Raw genomic sequence first — 17,412 nt, forward strand, 5'->3', positions numbered from 1 at the left:
AAATGTGCACCTATTCATGCTGGGATAAATCACTGCCTCTTCCATGATAAAAGAGGTCCAACGTAATCAATGTGCCACCAGGTAGCTAGCTAATTTCCCCAAGGAACAGTGCCAAATTTGCTTCATCCCCTGGCAGATTGGGGCTTGGTGATGGCAGTACACAGATCAGCTTGGTGGAGGAGGGGTCTGTGGTATTGAGCCCATGCTTAGCTTCCACCCCTGTCACCATGGTCACTTCGCACATGGGCCCCCTGATCAAGCCCTGAATTGATTAGGGTCAGGAGCTGACTGAAATCCAGTAAATGAGTATCTAGTCCACCTGATTATTAAGAGTCTTTTCTAAAATGATTGCCCTCTGATGAACATTTACATGAAATATCTTCATTAAGTACAGGACTTAATTAACCAATCTAGCAGGCTATTAACACCACGCCAGGTACTCATAGTAACACATTAATATCTAAGGTATCAGGTAAATACATGTATGTCGATAAATTCTGTGTGACTTAGTCTCACATTTTGCCTTTTTCAGTGTAATTCAGTAGAATTCAGTCAAATACATGTTCCCTAGACTCTGGCCGATATTGCCAGGATCCTATAATTCTTTTCATATAAAATGGCATTTATCAGAGCAGTGTTCATACTTCTCTGTCCAGATTAGGTTGGGACCTAATGCTCTTTATGGTCCTGGAGACAGCTGCTCCAGGTAAAGCCAAAAAAAGTTTTGTGTGTGTGTGTTTTAATTGGCAGCACAGGTCTCATCATGAGTCACCTACTTGCTTCCCCTGTTCAGTCATTTCTTTTGAAGAAAGCAGATTTTTCTCTTGCATTTCTGACTTCTTCAGTTTTGACATATTGGATTTCTCCATCTCAGCCATATGGAGTTTGTCAGACAGAGTTGCAAAGAAAGCAGAAGGAGGTGTGAGCCAGTGGAGTTCAGTCTACCCAGTTGCCTCCATCAAGTCATGTATTCTTTCTAAAGTGAAGATTTTATCACCCCACTGGCTGCTCTAGCCTTCAGTGCCTCCCATTGCCCTCAAGAGGAAGTTTAAACTCATAAGCATGGCTAAGAGGCCCTTCATCATCTGGTCCTTGTTTAGTCTTCAGCCTTCTCTTTTTCCCCTCCCTGTCTCATGTTTATGCTTTTTTCACTGGAGATATTACTTTCAACCTAGAAATATTCTGACTTCTGCCTGGGGAATAGATTTAAGGAGGTGAGAGCAGGAAAAAGGAAACGAGTAGAAGGCTGTTGCGTTGCCCAGGGGCAAGTCAACAGTGTCTTTGCCTAAGGTGATAGCAGTGCAGATGCTTAACTGTTGTTAAATTCGGGATGTATTTTGGAGGAAAAGACAAAGTTACTGTGAATTTGCTTTGATTATAACAATGTTCACTTATTAAGTGAACCAACGGGCAATAGGAACTAATTAGAAAATGGGCTTTTTCCTTAAGCCCCACTGACTTCTTATGGCCACAATTAATAATCATAGATGCCATATGTAATAGCAAACAATAATTGTACATCTCTGCTGTATAAGACACTACTAGGTGTAACATACAGAATCTAAAATGGGCAGATATTGGTATCCTTCTCAATTGTTGCAGGCGAATAGATTCTTGCCTCACGCAGGAAGGAATTCAAGAGCAAGTCATCGTAAAGTGAAAGCAAGTTTATTTAGAGAGATCCACACTTCACAGAGAGTGGGTCTATCTAACTCAGAAAGGAAACAGCTTAGGAGATACGCTCTCCGTAAGCACAACATGGGATTGCAGAAAAGTGAGAGGGAGAGAAGCTGAGAGGTGTGGGGTGTTTAGTTTAAATAAAAGTATATACACACTCCACAGACAGAGAGCAGGCTGTTTCAGAAGACAAGAGAGAGAGAGACCAAGAGGTGCAGAGTTGTTAGGTTTTATGGGCTTGGTAATTTCATATGCTAACGAGTGGCAGGATTATTCCAACTACTTTGGGGAAAAGGGCGAGGATTTCCAGGAAACACCCTCGCAGCCTACTTTTTGACCTTTTATAGTCACCCTAGGAACTATCATGGCACCTGTGGGTGTGCCTGAGGCCCAAGGTCTATTGGAAGTTGAGTCTTCCACGTGTTGATTCTAACCAGTTTGTCCTGTCCTCAATTGCTGTGTCATTCCTTCAGTGATTGTGCCCTGCCCCCTTTCCTCCCACTTTATCATGAACATTTATATGAATGATGGCCACGTATATTTTCAGCTGTAAATGAAGGGTTTTGTGGGGAAAGCATTCTCTGCTTTGATTCATGTGTTTTATAAACCTAAGCTTTGACCATCTTTTGATTGGCAAAGAATTAGAATATTATTTAGGGTAAGTAAAATATTTGTCTGACCTTTAAATAGTTTAATAAATGCATCACACACTATTTAATAAGCAGATAGAGGAATCAAGTTTAAAAAGTAAAAATAAGACAAGCAACACACCAGGCTGTGGGATCTCCTGAGTACAAAAGTTACCCAACACAAGTTCCTGGTCCCCAGTACACTGTGAAGCCAAACAAACCGAAACATCAGAGCTTGGAGCAGCATGAGGTTTATGGCAGACCCAAGCAAGGATAACTCATGGCACATGCCCTAAAACCCTGAACTCTCTGATGGTTTTCAAGGAGAAATTTTTATAGGCAAAATTTGGGGTGAGAGCTGCAGGGTGTGGGACCTTCTAATTATTTGGTGATGAAGTAACAAGGCCTGTTCCAGGAATCTTGTGCTCAGTCTGAAGTTACCATCCTCTACCTGGGTGGGAGCCTTAGCTCCTGCAAAAGAAGTCAAAGATATTGTTATGTATATTTCTTGAGGAAAAACCAGGACCAGGCTTTAATCGCAGCACTATTGTTTCTTAATTGCTCCTCCTTTGTTTCTGCATTCCTTTACTTCCCTGATTGACAACAGTCTGAATCTGCCCCTTGGTACTCAGGGAAGATATAGGAGGTTGAAGCCTGTTTCCTACAAATAAGAAACCGGAGACCCAGATAGGATTTGTACCCAGGAGGGCTCCACAGGGTCCCGCTCAGTTTCACAAACACTTACCACAACATTCCAAGTCTAATTTATCTGACTTGCTTGAGAAGCAGAAATTTAACCTTTTCCTGGGTTTTCTTCCCCAAGTACTCTCTATATGAGTAAAGATTCTCATATAATAGGTGTAGACCTATTATATGAGATATCATTTCATGGCCATTTGTTCTGATGGCCGTGCTGTAGCCATTCTTCTACTTCAAGGACAGAGGCCAGTCTGTGGCACATGGCTATCTCCTTGAGCCATTGCCCACCTTTTTCAAAACCGCTGATCCCTGAGTTGCCCACGTAGCACTGCCTGAAACCCTGTGGCCTTCTCTAGACTGTGGCCCTTTGCTTGCTTTATGCTTCTCACAGCCTCTTCTGGGATTCCCACAGAAGAGATTTGGACTCTAGCTGCACAGGTCTTTCCTTGTATTGAGACAGGAGGGAAGGGGGCAGGGCACAACCGTTAAAAGAACGACACAGCAATTAGCACCAAGATGGTGGAAAATTCAACTCCCATTAGACCTTGAGCTTCCATGTAGGTCATTGAAATACAATAGCTGCTAAATGGCACTCCCACAGGTGCCATGACAGTTTCGAGAGCTGACCATTACAAGTCAAAAAGTGGATGATGGCCTAATTCCTGGGAATCCTAACCCCTTCCCCAAAGTAGTTGGAATAATTCTCCAATTTGTTAGCATATAAAGTTACCAATCCCATAAAAATTAACAATCCCCACACCTCATGGCTGGTCTCCCTTATAAGTGAGACAGACCACACTCTGCCTATGTAGTGTGTATCTACTTTTACTTTAAACACCCATCTGCATGCCTCGTGGCCTCTCTGGCCTTCGGAGGTGGTGTACACTCAGTCTGTGGAGTGTGCATCTCTCTGAGTAAATCTGCTTTCACTCTGCTATGGCTCGCTCTTGAATTCTTCCCTGCAGGAAGCCAAGGACCCTCACTTGATGGGGCACATCGCAGAGACTCCCTTGGGACCTAGGACATGGCCATCCTCTTGCACTCCCCATTTTTCCTGTATCAGTGTTGTGGCCCTGTTATTTCCAGAGAGCACAGATATGCAGGAGCCTGGGAGTGGTGTAGGAGGAGAGGTCAGGCACGCCCTCACTGGGTACCAGGAGTTACCGCCCACTCTAACACCAGGTCTTGCTGCTTAGTCTGCCCGACTCTGCTGTATACTTTTCACTTTCATAATGGCTTTCCCTCAGAAACACTAGGCTGCCCTCCTTTGGACACCTCAGGTTCATCAGACAGTTCTGTGTATGTCCAATCTCATTTGTGGTTGGTGAGAAGTTTCTTTCCCACAGGACCTCTAGGATCCGTTCATATCAAGTAACGTGACTATGTCTTTGCTTTAATTGATAATTAGGAGGCTGGTTGGCCTTAGACACAGAAGTCTCTATGTCAGTAGCTTAACTGAATCTCATATATAGTCTCAGGGTACAAACTCATTTAACATTTTTTAAATTAAAATTACTTTTTACATATCTGTTGACTCTAAGACAAAAGCAGGAATGGAAGAGAGCTGATGCTCCTTTGAGTTAGTAAAAGCTGGAGCAATGGCACCTTTGAGCCCTATAGGATGTATCTCAAGTTCCTATATTAAACTTATTTCTGAGAATTAGTCAATCCACACAGCTCAGAGAGGGTAGTTATGCAGTTTCTAGTTGATTGAGAAACATAAATTCAATATTTTCCACCTCATTCTGCCAAATGGTGGAGTCTATTTCCCCCTCCTTAAATCCAGCCTGGTCTGGTGCCTTGTTTTGACCAATGGAATGTGGCAGAGATGATGTGGCATGAATTCCAGTGACGCAGGAGAAACAGATGCGGGGCATGAGGAGGGCTGTGTCCTAGGCTTCAGCTGAGGCCCTGGGATGTGCCCCGCCAAGTGTGGTTCCTTGACTTAGTGCAGGAAAGAATTCAAGAGCAAGCCACAGTTGAGTAAAGGTAAATTTATTTAGAGAGACATCAAAAGGCAAAAGAAAGACCATGATGTGTGGGGGTTGGGTGCTCAGATTAAAGTAAAAGTAGGTACACACTTCATAGACAGAGTGCAGGCCGTCTCTGAAGTGGGAGAGGGGGCAGCAGCAAAGAGCCGTGTTGCCAGTTTTTATGGGCTCAGTGGCTTTGTTACGGAAACGACAGGCCAGTCAAGAAACAAGCACCACTCGGAGGGTTGGAGTACTCAGATGTGTTACGCCGGCGGGCTCAGAGGGGCTTCTGCTCCGAAGCTCTGAGCACCTTCAAGATGTGCACATGAGGTTTTATAGGGTAAAGTACAAGCTTGGGGTATTCGGCCAATAGGCATGGAACAACTTTAGCAGCATTATCATCACAAAAGTGGAGGCGGGGAGTCAGCAAACCAACATTCCAAAGCCAGATATGTATCTTTGAAAATCCAGCTGGCTAGCAAAAAAACATAAACAGCAAACCAACACTAATTAACTTAGATTTACAAGTTAGTCCAGCAGAACTCAGATCAGTATTCCAATACTTAGACTTGTTAGCCCAGCCCAGCCTCTCCTTCACATTCCTAGACCTGTGAGTTATCTTGTTAGACCAGCCAAGCTTTTCCTTCACAGCTTCAAATACCAATAAGTGGAAGACCAGTCTATCTAGCCTGGGGAAGGGGCTGGGATTCCCAGGAAGTTCGCCATTTCCCACTCTTTGACCTTTTGTGGCTAGCCTTGGGACTGCCATGGTGCCTGTGGGCATGTTATTCACCATGTTAATATATTACAGTGGGCGTATAATGAAGCTCAAGTTCTACTAGAAGTCAAATCTCCCACCCTCTTGAGCCTCAAGGCCTACTGGGGGTTAAATCTTTCACCATTCTAGTGTTAATTGCTGTGTTATTTCTTGAATGGCTGTGCCCTGCCATCTTCCTGTCTCACCAGAGCTTAGGTGTAGGTTGCTTTGCAGATTCTACCTTTGCCCTCTGGTAGTATTCCTTACCACCTTGTAAGGAAGCTTGGGCAAGACTACGAACGATAAAAGACCCCTTGGTGAGAAAGGCCCAGCTAATAGCCAGCATTAAGGCCCCAGAGATGTGAATGGGACTGTCCTAAACCCTTCAACCCCAATGTAGCTGCTATATAATAGATGGCCTCATGGTAGAGCCCAGGTGAGATCAGCAGAACTGCCAAGCTGAGCTTAGTCCTAATTGCAGATTCATGAGCAAGCAGAATGTTATTGATTTAAGCTACTTTGTTATAAAGCAATAGATAACTGATAGAGAGTACTCTGTAAAATTAAATTTCATCAAATGTCCCTTTCACTGACTCTTTGCATACTTTTGCATACAAAATATAACCAGAGGAGGTCTTCCATTCTGTTGATATTTTTTGAAAAGCTGATCTGTAAGAGATTAAACTATCAGTGATTTGCCTCATCGCAGCTCCACTAGCATTTTGAGTTTATCCCCTAGTGTTGCTGTTATAACACCCCTTTCATCTTTCCACATCATACACATAATATAGACCTGTCTGTTGACAAGCCATCTGTATATCTTATTACCTCGAATTTAGTTACCCTTTCTGATGGGACATAGATCACATTCTAGTGCAACATTGGAGGCCTGTTTGTCTTTCTCTTTCTTTCCCTCTCTTCCTTCCTTTGGAGGTGATGTGTTATTTCCACTTGTTTAAAGGTATATATTTTCATTCTGATGTGTTTTCTTCCTTCGCAAATAAGAAAAACAAGAAGGTAAAAAGATAAAAGTCTGTCATTTTTTACAAAAATATTCCTAGCCTCCCTTCCTTCTCCTTCTCAAGTGACCCATTACCAGCTTTTCCCCTTAGTTGCTGTGGCCAAATTTCTGTGGCCCTAGGAAACAATTCCCTTGGCTAAATATACTCAGGACGGCAATCCCAGGTCTCTATAGCAGCATTTAAGTGAATTTTCAGCGCTGCTAATTAGTTGCTTTTCCTGCTTTGGAAATATTATGTATGGCTTTTTATGCCAGATGAAAATAACATTTTAAAGACAAGAAGTCTGCTTTCTGTGGTCCTCTAACTATGTGATAATTTCAACATAGGTTCAGGTAGGTTAGAAGGTTGGAAATTGTCTATGATGCAGATCAGAACTTCAAGTAAGAACATGCAGAGCAGTGAGAAGGGAAATCTAATCAACCAGAAGAATCAGCAGATAAACTAATAACCAAAATATAGAAGACAGCAGGATGAGTGGAATCATGACTTCATAGCCTATACTGGAGAGGTTATTCTAGTGACATTTGCACAGATGTCTTCAGTGTTGATCTCCAGGTAAAGAATAAAGTAGGATCAGAAGATTTGAGTCCAACTGGAGTAAATCATGAAGAATTTTGGACAATGCTAAAGAAACCAGCTTTGATATATTATGATTTCCTGGGCCATAGACTAGATGCAAAGGTTGGACCAACACAGCAAAAGAAGCATGGTATAGTGGAAATAACCTGGATTGACTGGAAGCTGAGGGTCAAACATATTAATTATGGATTTGCCATCAATTTCTTCCTTAGCATCAGCAATGCTCTTAATCCTCTCTGTACTTTGGTTCCTCTAAATCTAAAAGAAAAAGATTTTATAGTCACTAGCAAAGTTTCATTTGGATTTCAGCAACAACAGCCTTCTACAAGGCTTGCTGCATTATTAGCAGTAAAAATAGTCATTCTGGGGGCATGCAGCTCCAGTGCCCGTCCTGTAATCTTTCTACTAAGAACTCTTTCTGCCCACCTCAGGAAGAGCTAACTAGTAGAGAAACATCTAGAAAAATCAAATTGAGATGTTTCTCTGTGCATTTTATTATTTTCCAGCAATTCTAATTTAAACTCAACCTTGCTAGTAATTTGAGAATAAGGTTAAGAGGTAGAGGATTACAAATTTTTATCTGAATGACCCCAGACATTGATCTACTTTAAAAACACACTCTAGAATCATCAGCCTTGCTTGAACTTGTGGTAAGACCATGTTATTTATAATTTATTTCCCATTTGTGTGCCAGCACAAGGATGAGCAGGCGTGAGCAGAGAGGAGAGTCAGCTGGTCATCTGAAGATCTCTGAAGTATCTCTCATTTCTTACATTCTATGCTTAGTGGTTGGAGTGTGGGCAGTGGTCAATGCACTATGTTAAACAAAGTCGTGGGATTCAGGACACTACAAAGGCGTACTGGAACTTAGTTGCTAGTCACTGTCAACTGAAATAAATGCAAAGCCTAAAAGTTGAGAGTTATGTTTTATTTGGCAGACATTTCTGAGGACTCGAACCCCTTCGAGCCCAGGATGACAGCCTCTCAGATGGCTCTGAGGCTGCTCCGAAGAGGTAGGGGAGGAGCTAGAATATATAGGAGCTTTACAACAAAGACCAGGTAGTTGGAACATTAAAAGATTACTTGTTAACTAAAGAAAACCGGGCACCTCAAGTTAAAGAATTTAGTGCTTTTCTATGTATGGGAGGGAGCAAACATTTGGGCTCACTGAATTCATTCCTTTGACAAGCACCTAGCTATCTAGGGCCAGTATCCTCTCCTTTCTTATTCTGAGTCCCCTCAGGGTGCACCATTGTGAGTGGCTGCAGAGGCTGGGCTGCAGGCTTGTCTTCACTAGGGGGTGGCAGCAGCCTCTCATGACTTGATGGCTTCAGCATTCTTTGTTTACTGATATGGTTGGCAGAATTTTTCCTTCACACCACAATTAATACCTGTTTTCCTTTCACAGTAGTGAGTTAAGTGGACAATTTCATTCTGTCTTCACTAACAAAATCAGATTTAAACTATTATTCTTCCCTGTTTAAAGGGAAGATGTTTAGTGGAGACTGAAACAAAGTATGGCCCTAGAGACCTCAAATTTTCAGTATACATGGAATGTGAAGACTGGGTAAGAAGCATTGCCACCAATGAATGTACGATTCTGTTTTCCAACTTTTTACCAACATTAGAAATTATCTAACTTTTTAATCTTTGCTAGTTGAATACATTAAAAAATATACTTTTTTGGAAGATAAAATAAGGTCTTGTATAAAAATTTAGAAGTGTTTGGGATTGAGTGGGAATTGGAAGCACTGACACAGTAACTTTTCAGCTTCCAGGAGTGTAATTTAAAATTCAATTATCTGCTTGATAAATTGTATCATTGAGGAGGTTGCTGGTTATAATCCCCATGAAAGGAACCAAATTGATTCAAAGCTGAGTTGCTTTTTATGAATATGAATTATCAAGAAAATGTCTTTAAAAAGATATTTTAATGAGCTATTTAAAAGACTTTATAGCAACAGAGAATTAAGGAGTGGTCTTTGTTAGAACACTGATGGAGCATTATTATTAATGTTTTTGATTTGGTCACCACAATGTAAGAAAAACTTGTCTTCACCTAGTGTGTTTAAGAGTACCAAAGAGGACTTCATTCAGGAGTGGGTTGTTGAAGAATGAGAAGAATTAGAGAGACTGTAGTGCAGGCAAGAGCATTGCAATCCGAGTGAAGAATGTGGAGAGAAGCCATGAGCCAAAATATCTGAGTGTGTGTGTGAGAAAAGAGTAAATACCATTTGAGTGTATGTCCAGGGAAGAAGAAATAATTGATCTTAAAGTACAAGGAAGTAGATGAGCTTAGAGAGGGAGGTGTGGAGTAACAAATTTAGTGACTGTCTCAGTAGTAGCTTCGATCTGTGTTTTAATTTTGAAGATACATTGTGATTATATCTTTGGAACTTTTGAATCTCTAAATATAAAAATTATGTAATTTTTCAGATCCACATACAATGACTTTTCTGTAAAAGAGAAATTGATATATGTCCTCTGTAAAAATTTCAGATAGTTGGTAAGAGCATAAAGTAAAAAATGAAAGATCCTTTTTCCTACATAATTTTCTCAATCCCACTCCTTAGAGGTAATTATAGTTAATAGGTTTTTTGTAGTGTGTGTGTGTGTGTGTGTGTGAACCTAAGCATTTTCTATGCATTTATTGTTTTATTTATGTAATTTTACAGGTAATTTATGTAATTTTTTAAAGCCACATTGGATGAGTGCAAGATACTCCCTTCTTCCTTCTATGTAGCCTTCTATGTACTTTTGTTACGGAAATGACAGGCCAGCCAAGAAACAAGCACCACTTGGAGGGTTGGAGTACTCAGATTTATTACATCGGCGGGCTCAGAGGAGCCTCTGCTCCGAAGCTCTGAGCACCTCCAAGACGTGCGCGTGAGGTTTTATAGGGTTAATTACAAGCTTGGGGTATTCGGCCAATAGGCATGGAACAGCTTTAGCAGCATCATTATCACAAAAGTAGAGGCAGGGAGGCAGCAAACTAACATTTCAAGGCCAGATATGTCTCTTTGAAAATCCAGCTGGCTAGCAAAGAAAACATGAACAGGGAATCAGCAAACGGACACTAATTAACTTAGATTTACAAGTTAGCCCAGCAGAACTTAGATCAGTAATCTGACATTTGTTACACTTAGATTTGTGAGTTAGCTTGTTAGCCCAGCCCAGTTCTTCCTTCACACTTTTAGGTCTACTTTAGCGTTATAAATGGCTACACAGTATTCCATGGAATGGACCTAATAGAGATGATTTAACTAGTCCCCTATTTCTACACATTTAAGTTATTTTCAGGCTCTTGCTCTTGTAAGCAACAATGCTTCTGTGAACATCTCTGTGTCTTTTCTTTGTCCACTTCATTCATGTACGTATAAACATTTATCCAGAGTTTTTTTTTTCTAGAAATAGAATAGCTGAGTCAAAGTATATGAGCATATAAAATTTTGGAAGATATTGTCAAGTTGGTAAGTGTTTTATCAGTTTACTTTCCTACCACCAGTTAGACTGTTTTCCTGTTTCCCCTAAAATCCTGAATTTTGTCAAATGTTTAAATCTCTGCCAATCTGATAAGAAAAAAATTAGTGTCGTGCTATTTTAGTATGCATTTATTTAATTCAGAATGAGGTTCAGTGTTTTATATATATATATGTATATGTATATATATTAACAGAACCTCTGATATTTTCACTCTTACTCTTTCTCTTCTACTTGGGGTTAATGACTCATCACTGTCATTCTGGTCCCACATTCTTTCCACTCTCCACCCTTGGTCAGAATCTCCTCCACAGAACCCATAATTGTGTCACTTTGTCTAGCACTTATCCTCCTGCTGTGGGATGGTGACAACCAGGCTCTGGCATCCTCAACTCCTATCTTCCCTTCATTTCTCTAAATAACTCCTTTTGTCTTCCTAATTTACAGATATGAGAAATTTCTCAGGTCTTAAAAATCGCTTCTTAGGATCTTCAAAGAACTTGCCAATATGATTATAGATATGGTATCAATATACTGAGAGAGTCCAAATTATAAAATCCACTGTCACTTAATTATTTCATGTAGTTAAATAATCTATAAAAAAATCTAATTTATAGTCATTTATGAGATTTGATTATGAAACAATGACTCTTAAAAATACAATAGAACTACCCATCCAAATAAATAAAAGGATCCTTATTTTGTGCAACCTATTTTAGCAATGAAATGTACAACAGAGGAATATGAATTGCTTTGTGACTGGAATGGTCTCCAAAGGCACACATCAGCCTTTGTCTAGTTTTCTGATGACTATTGAATTGCCCAAGATTGACATAGGTGCCATTTATCCTAAATCAGTTTCTCTCTACTCTCCTCTTTCAGGTGACCTGAGACTTGTCATTGCTGACAGAGGCAATGGGTGGAGCCAACCGCTCTGTGGTGTCTGAGTTTGTGTTCCTTGGGCTCTCCAGTTCCTGGGAGATCCAGCTCCTTCTCTTCCTATTTTCCTCTGTGCTCTATGTGGCAAGCCTGATGGGAAACCTCCTCATTGTGCTAACTGTGACCTCTGACCCTCGCTTACAGTCCCCTATGTACTTCCTGTTGGCCAACCTTTCCATCATCGACTTAATATTTTGCTCTTCTACAGCTCCCAAGATGATTTATGATCTTTTAAGAAAACACAAAACCATCTCTTTTGGGGGCTGTGTAGTTCAGATCTTCTTTATCCACGCAGTCGGGGGCACTGAGATGGTGCTGCTCATCGCCATGGCCTTTGACAGATATGTGGCCATATGCAAGCCTCTCCACTACCTGACCATCATGAGCCTACGAAGGTGCATTTTATTTCTAGCTGCTTCCTGGATTATTGGCCTTATTCACTCAGTGACTCAATTGGCTTTTGTTGTAGACTTGCCTTTCTGTGGCCCTAATGAATTAGATAGCTTTTTTTGTGACCTTCCTCGATTTATCAAACTTGCTTGTGTAGACACTTACATATTGAGATTCATGGTTACTGCCAATAGTGGCTTTATTTCCGTGGCCTCCTTTTTAATTCTGATCATCTCTTACATCTCTATTTTGGTGACTGTTGAGAAAAAATCTTCAGGTAGTATATCCAAGGCCTTCTCCACTCTGTCAGCTCATGTCACTGTGGTGGTTTTTTTCTTTGGGCCATTAATTTTTTTCTACATGTGGCCATTTCCCACATCACATCTGGATAAATTTCTTTCCCTCTTTGATGTAGTTATCACTCCTTTTCTAAATCCAATCATCTATACTCTTAGAAATCAAGAGATGAAGGTGGCAATGAGGAGACTATGCACTCAGTTTGTGAATTACAATAAAATCTCAAATATGCTGAGGATGTATAAAAAGGCAAAGTGTCCTAGAATTTCAGAGGAATATGAACTATGTAAGGTATGTAAAATTTAACCAGAATGTCAGCACCTACTTGTATATGTTGTGTCCTTTTTCTTCCTCCACAAATTGAATTGATGTGATTCTCCAGACTCCGCTTATCTAAGAGATTTAAGACTAAAGGTTATCTTTAGTCTTATCTCACCGATTGTTTTTCTTCTGTATAGTGCCAAATAGAGTTAATACAAATGTCAAACAATCTCTTTTGAAAATCAGTAAGTGGCTTATTGTCCACTGTCTATTTTTCCCATGTAAAGTAGACTATCTTACTTTAAAGATAAATATTAACTTTTATTTAGTCTTATTTGTCACCCTATACAGCTGATTTTTTTTTCTAGCTTTTCAGCTTATTATCTGTTAGCTTCCCTCATTGTTCTATTGCTAATCTAACTTTTTCAGGATCCAGTAAGGAGACAGAAACCATACCAGTTTTTCTGAACCGAGAAAGTTTGACATAAAGAATTGGTAACTAAGTATAAAGTCGTTAACCAGTTTTTTAAAAAAAGAACAAACTCTAAAATATCACAGACATAGCATTGGTAGGAAACAGCTTTCACTCACTAGGGATAGGAAATAAAGAGAAGAGATTAGAATTATTACAGCTTAAAAACAAAATCTATTAAAAGCTTTGAGGAAGAACCTGTGGAGTTGAAACTCAAGTATCTGACAAGGGGCTGCTGCTTGGCTGGTGATAGTGTCTCTGGGCTTAGAGGACAGCCCGTGGGACAGGGGCACAGCCACTGAGGAAGGGGCGCTGCTGGCTAACACAGGTGTTCCTGAGGAAGGTGTGATTAATTCCTCTAACTTTGGAAAACAGCTGCTGCCTTGGAAAGACACCAAGATTACTGAGGGGAAGAGTATGGTTGCCTGATGCTCACAGGCACAGTGAGCAGAAAGGAAGCCCACAGGCAGCAAAGGAGTAATTAAGTCTTTCTTACAAGTAAGACTTTCAATTTCCCTCTAGTGCCCTCTCATAGCAGAGCGGGCAAAAAAAAAAATCAGTTTGCAGAGCCTCGGCTCCAGCCTCATATAGAGTGCAGATAGGTGTCTTAGAACTGAAAGAGAATAGCTTATTTAGCACATGCAGTTACTTAGAAAATGATTAAAATTCATTTAGGATAATACAGTTTTTGAATTTTAAACAAAATTATACATCACCTCATAGAGTTTCCTTATTTTAGAAAGTCTCGGGTACTGGAAAACTAACTAATTAGGTCAAGATCCTAAAACGTATATGGAAGATCCAAGTCAAGAATCTAGGTTGTCAGACTCCTGGTCTTTGCTGTCTTCTGTCATTTTAGATCCTGTTTCCTCAGTTGCTACATCTCATGTCTCCATTAGACTATTAATTTTTCACTGGCATGCACGATTATATTATTCACCAGGTATCTTGAACATCTATTTGTCAAACAGCAGAGTTTCAACAATTGTTTAAGAATGATTTTCTCTTAATAAATCTATTTGGCCCATTTTACATTTCTTTTTCTGATTCTATTTTTTTTAAATAAAGCTTTTGTTTTAAAATACTTTTAGATTTACAAAGAAGTTGCGAAGGTAGTCCAGAGAGTTTTTATATACCCCTCATCCAGTTTCAGTTTCAAGGTTCCTCTAATGTTATTATCCTACAATTTCATGGTACATTTTTCAAAATTGAGAAATGGATGCTGGTGCATTACTATTAACTAAACACTAGACTTTATTCAGATTTCACCAGATTTTTCATTAAGGTCTTTTTTCTATTCCAGAGTACATTCTAGGGTACCATGTTGAGTTATTATGTGTCCTCTGCTTTGTGAATCTCTCAGTCTTACCTTGTTCATCATGGCTGTGACAGCTTTGCAGTATATTGGTCAGGTATTTCATAGAATGTTCAGTAATTTAGGTTTGTCTGAAATCTTTTGTGAAGAATACCACAGAGGTGAAGTAGCCTTCCTATTACGTCATATCAGGGGGTACATAATATTTACATGTTATCACTAGTGATGTTAAACTTGCTCAGTTGGTTTATTATCAGATCCTAATGAAAGAGAAGTGACCTATTAGATGTTACATCTGCCATTTGCATTCTTTCTTCCAATTTAGTAGTCAATCCCTTACCCCAAGTTATCTATGGACTTGATGGTTTATTATGATTTTTGCACATGTAACATACATTTCTTTGGGGGTGTAAGTAAAAGTTTATTTTGGTTCCATCCCATCTTGGCTGGACCATAAAGGCAAGTTGTGTACATGATTGTTCACGGTCCTCTTCTCTTGCTCCTTCTTTGATTCAGTTACTTTTTTTATTCCACATAGAACTCTTAACCCCTCTCTTTTTGAGTTTTCTGATCTTATGCCTTCAGAATTAATATCTTTACCTTGAACCTCAGTCCATCAACTCTTGGTTTGCCTCTGCAGTTCTCATTGGGGTGTCTTCGGTAGTATAATCACTTTAGCCAGCCCCAACATTTTATATAGGCTCTCTTGTCTTATCATTTATTTTAGTGGGCATTTGACTCTATTGTCATGAATCTTTGACACATAACTGTTACTATAGCAACACAAATGAATTATTGACTGCTCTCTGTACCTTCCTGGGGTTCAGGACAGTGGAGAGGAAAATTTTCTTCCCCTCCCTCCCCAATATTATTTCTAGCACTGGGATTTACTCACTAATTTAGATCAGCCATTTGCTTTATTTGTATTATTTTTTCTATGCCATAAAAGAGTGGTTAATAAAATAAAGATTGCTATTTCAAAAGTCGATGATTCCTGCTACATCAAAAGGTTTGTTGGTGGGCACTGCTCATCTTCAGGGAGACACATATTAGTGTGTTCATTTCAGTGTTGCTTTTAGTACAGGGAAAGATTCAAACTATTAAATAACTGGTTGCTATAGGCACTGGCCCCTTGGAACATATGCTTACTACAGAGTTGAAAAAGGGTCCTGGAGACTCCTGCTTTTCCAGGCATTAAATTTTACTAACTGATTCATAAAGAATTTTGGAGAAACATCTTAGGTGGTAGGTGGAAACTCAAAGGATTTGGAACAATGGCTATTTTCTAACCAATGTACACATAATTCAGAATTTTAACAAGTTTTATCAAACAACTGTATTTCAGCTTAATATTAACATAATCAAGATGTTGGGGGTTAGAGAAGTTGGAGGCAGGGTCATCCAGTACTTGTATGATCATATGCAGAGGCCCTGAGAAACCTGGAGATAATCTGGGCGTCCATCATTAGGCGATCAGACAGACAAAAAGTAGTGCATACGCACAGTGGATTATTATGTATTTGGAATTAATAGACTAGAAATACACATAACAACATGGGCTAAGTGAAAAAAAGAATTGGAATACTATGTATAACAATAATATGTATATATGCATACAAAACAATATACATGTTTTTGGATAACACATACAACACTGGCATACATTTTAAAAACACTAGAATTGTTTCCTCCGAGGGACTGGGACTGGCAATGGAGTTTAAAGCAAGAGTGGGGCCTTTGTAAACCAATGCTGATGGTGTACTGTGGACTGAGGAATATGATTACCCCAGTGTTCTGCACGTGAGGCTGAAAAAGACAGAAACAAACAAGTCCTGTTATTGCCTCTTAATATTTTGAAGTTAACCTCCTTAATCATATTATTCGTACCTCTAGATGACAGGCACAGTGAAGGACAATGGAATTATTTCAATGACTGGATTTTTTTGTTAAGTTCAACAAATAAATATTAGGCCCCCTTTATTGTGGGAAATTATACAAGTTGCTTTGGAAGAAACAAATATGAGTTAGACAAAGCCTGTATCTCCAAAGTGCTTATCACAATGTGGTAAATTTATTATCTATAAAAGTCAAACTAAAAACTATTTTAAAATTAATTTTTATACTTTGTTCTTCTATTTGCCTAGTTTATTGATATATAGAGAAAATCTATATTTATGAGATTATTCCATATTATTCATATGAATATCTGAGAAAGTATTATCAGATTACCCAGGGAATCTTTCATCCATCATGATAGGATTTAAATCGGCAAATAAAATAACATACATTGATTTTGTTAAATATTCCAGTGTCATCCCTCCCTCCTGTGACTCATTATCAACATTTCCTCTTTGTTGCCTTGATCACAATGAATATATTTTTTAGAAGACAATTTCCTTGACTAATTTAGTTTTTCCATTCCAGGTCACTACAGCATTATTAGGTCACTATCCTCTAGTGCAGTTAATTAGCTATTTTTTCCATTTTTAGAAACATTTTATATAATTCTGTGTGCTTGAGATAATAATCTATGAACAGATACAAGGGAAGGATGGGGTGAAGTTGACAACAGGAGGAAGATACTAAACCAGATAAACTTCAGTGACAAGAAAAACTCAGGTAACAATCCACTTCTTGTATATTTCCTTTAAGCTGTGGCCTGGAGGCAGGAAGAAATAGGTAGTGGTGGTGAGATGATGAGCACAACAGGAGAATAACTATGAATGGCTGTGAATATGGAGAATAAGAATGAACCTTAATTTTTAACCAGGACTCAGAATTGACTTGGAGATCCAAAGGTGCAACTAAAGATACTTTGCAGAGGCTAGAGTCCACAGTGTGGTCAGGACTAGGCTGCACATTGAGTTGTTAACTGTACCCAAGGATCTTCAGAGAAATGTATTAACACTGAAAGTAAAGACA

General features: G+C 39.4%; 2 protein-coding genes across 2 annotated transcripts; one reads left to right on the forward strand and one right to left on the reverse strand.

The window, feature by feature from the left end:
- Positions 1-761: 761 nt before the first annotated feature.
- On the reverse strand, positions 762-11,090 carry LOC123619696 (thymosin beta-4, Y-chromosomal-like). The gene is made up of 2 exons (XM_045524231.1): positions 11,037-11,090; positions 762-941 (listed from the first exon to the last, which is right to left on the reverse strand). The coding sequence occupies exons 1-2, from the start codon at positions 11,088-11,090 to the stop codon at positions 762-764; spliced, it is 234 nt and encodes a 77-aa protein (XP_045380187.1).
- Positions 11,091-11,722: 632 nt separating this feature from the next.
- Positions 11,723-12,748, forward strand: LOC105077027 (olfactory receptor 4F6-like). The gene has a single exon (XM_010965311.3). It carries the CDS (start codon positions 11,732-11,734, stop codon positions 12,746-12,748), a length of 1,017 nt encoding a protein of 338 aa, XP_010963613.2. The 5' UTR covers positions 11,723-11,731.
- Positions 12,749-17,412: the final 4,664 nt, after the last annotated feature.

The sequence above is a fragment of the Camelus bactrianus genome, chromosome 6 (genome assembly GCF_048773025.1).
Source record: "Camelus bactrianus isolate YW-2024 breed Bactrian camel chromosome 6, ASM4877302v1, whole genome shotgun sequence".
NCBI lineage: Eukaryota > Metazoa > Chordata > Mammalia > Artiodactyla > Camelidae > Camelus > Camelus bactrianus.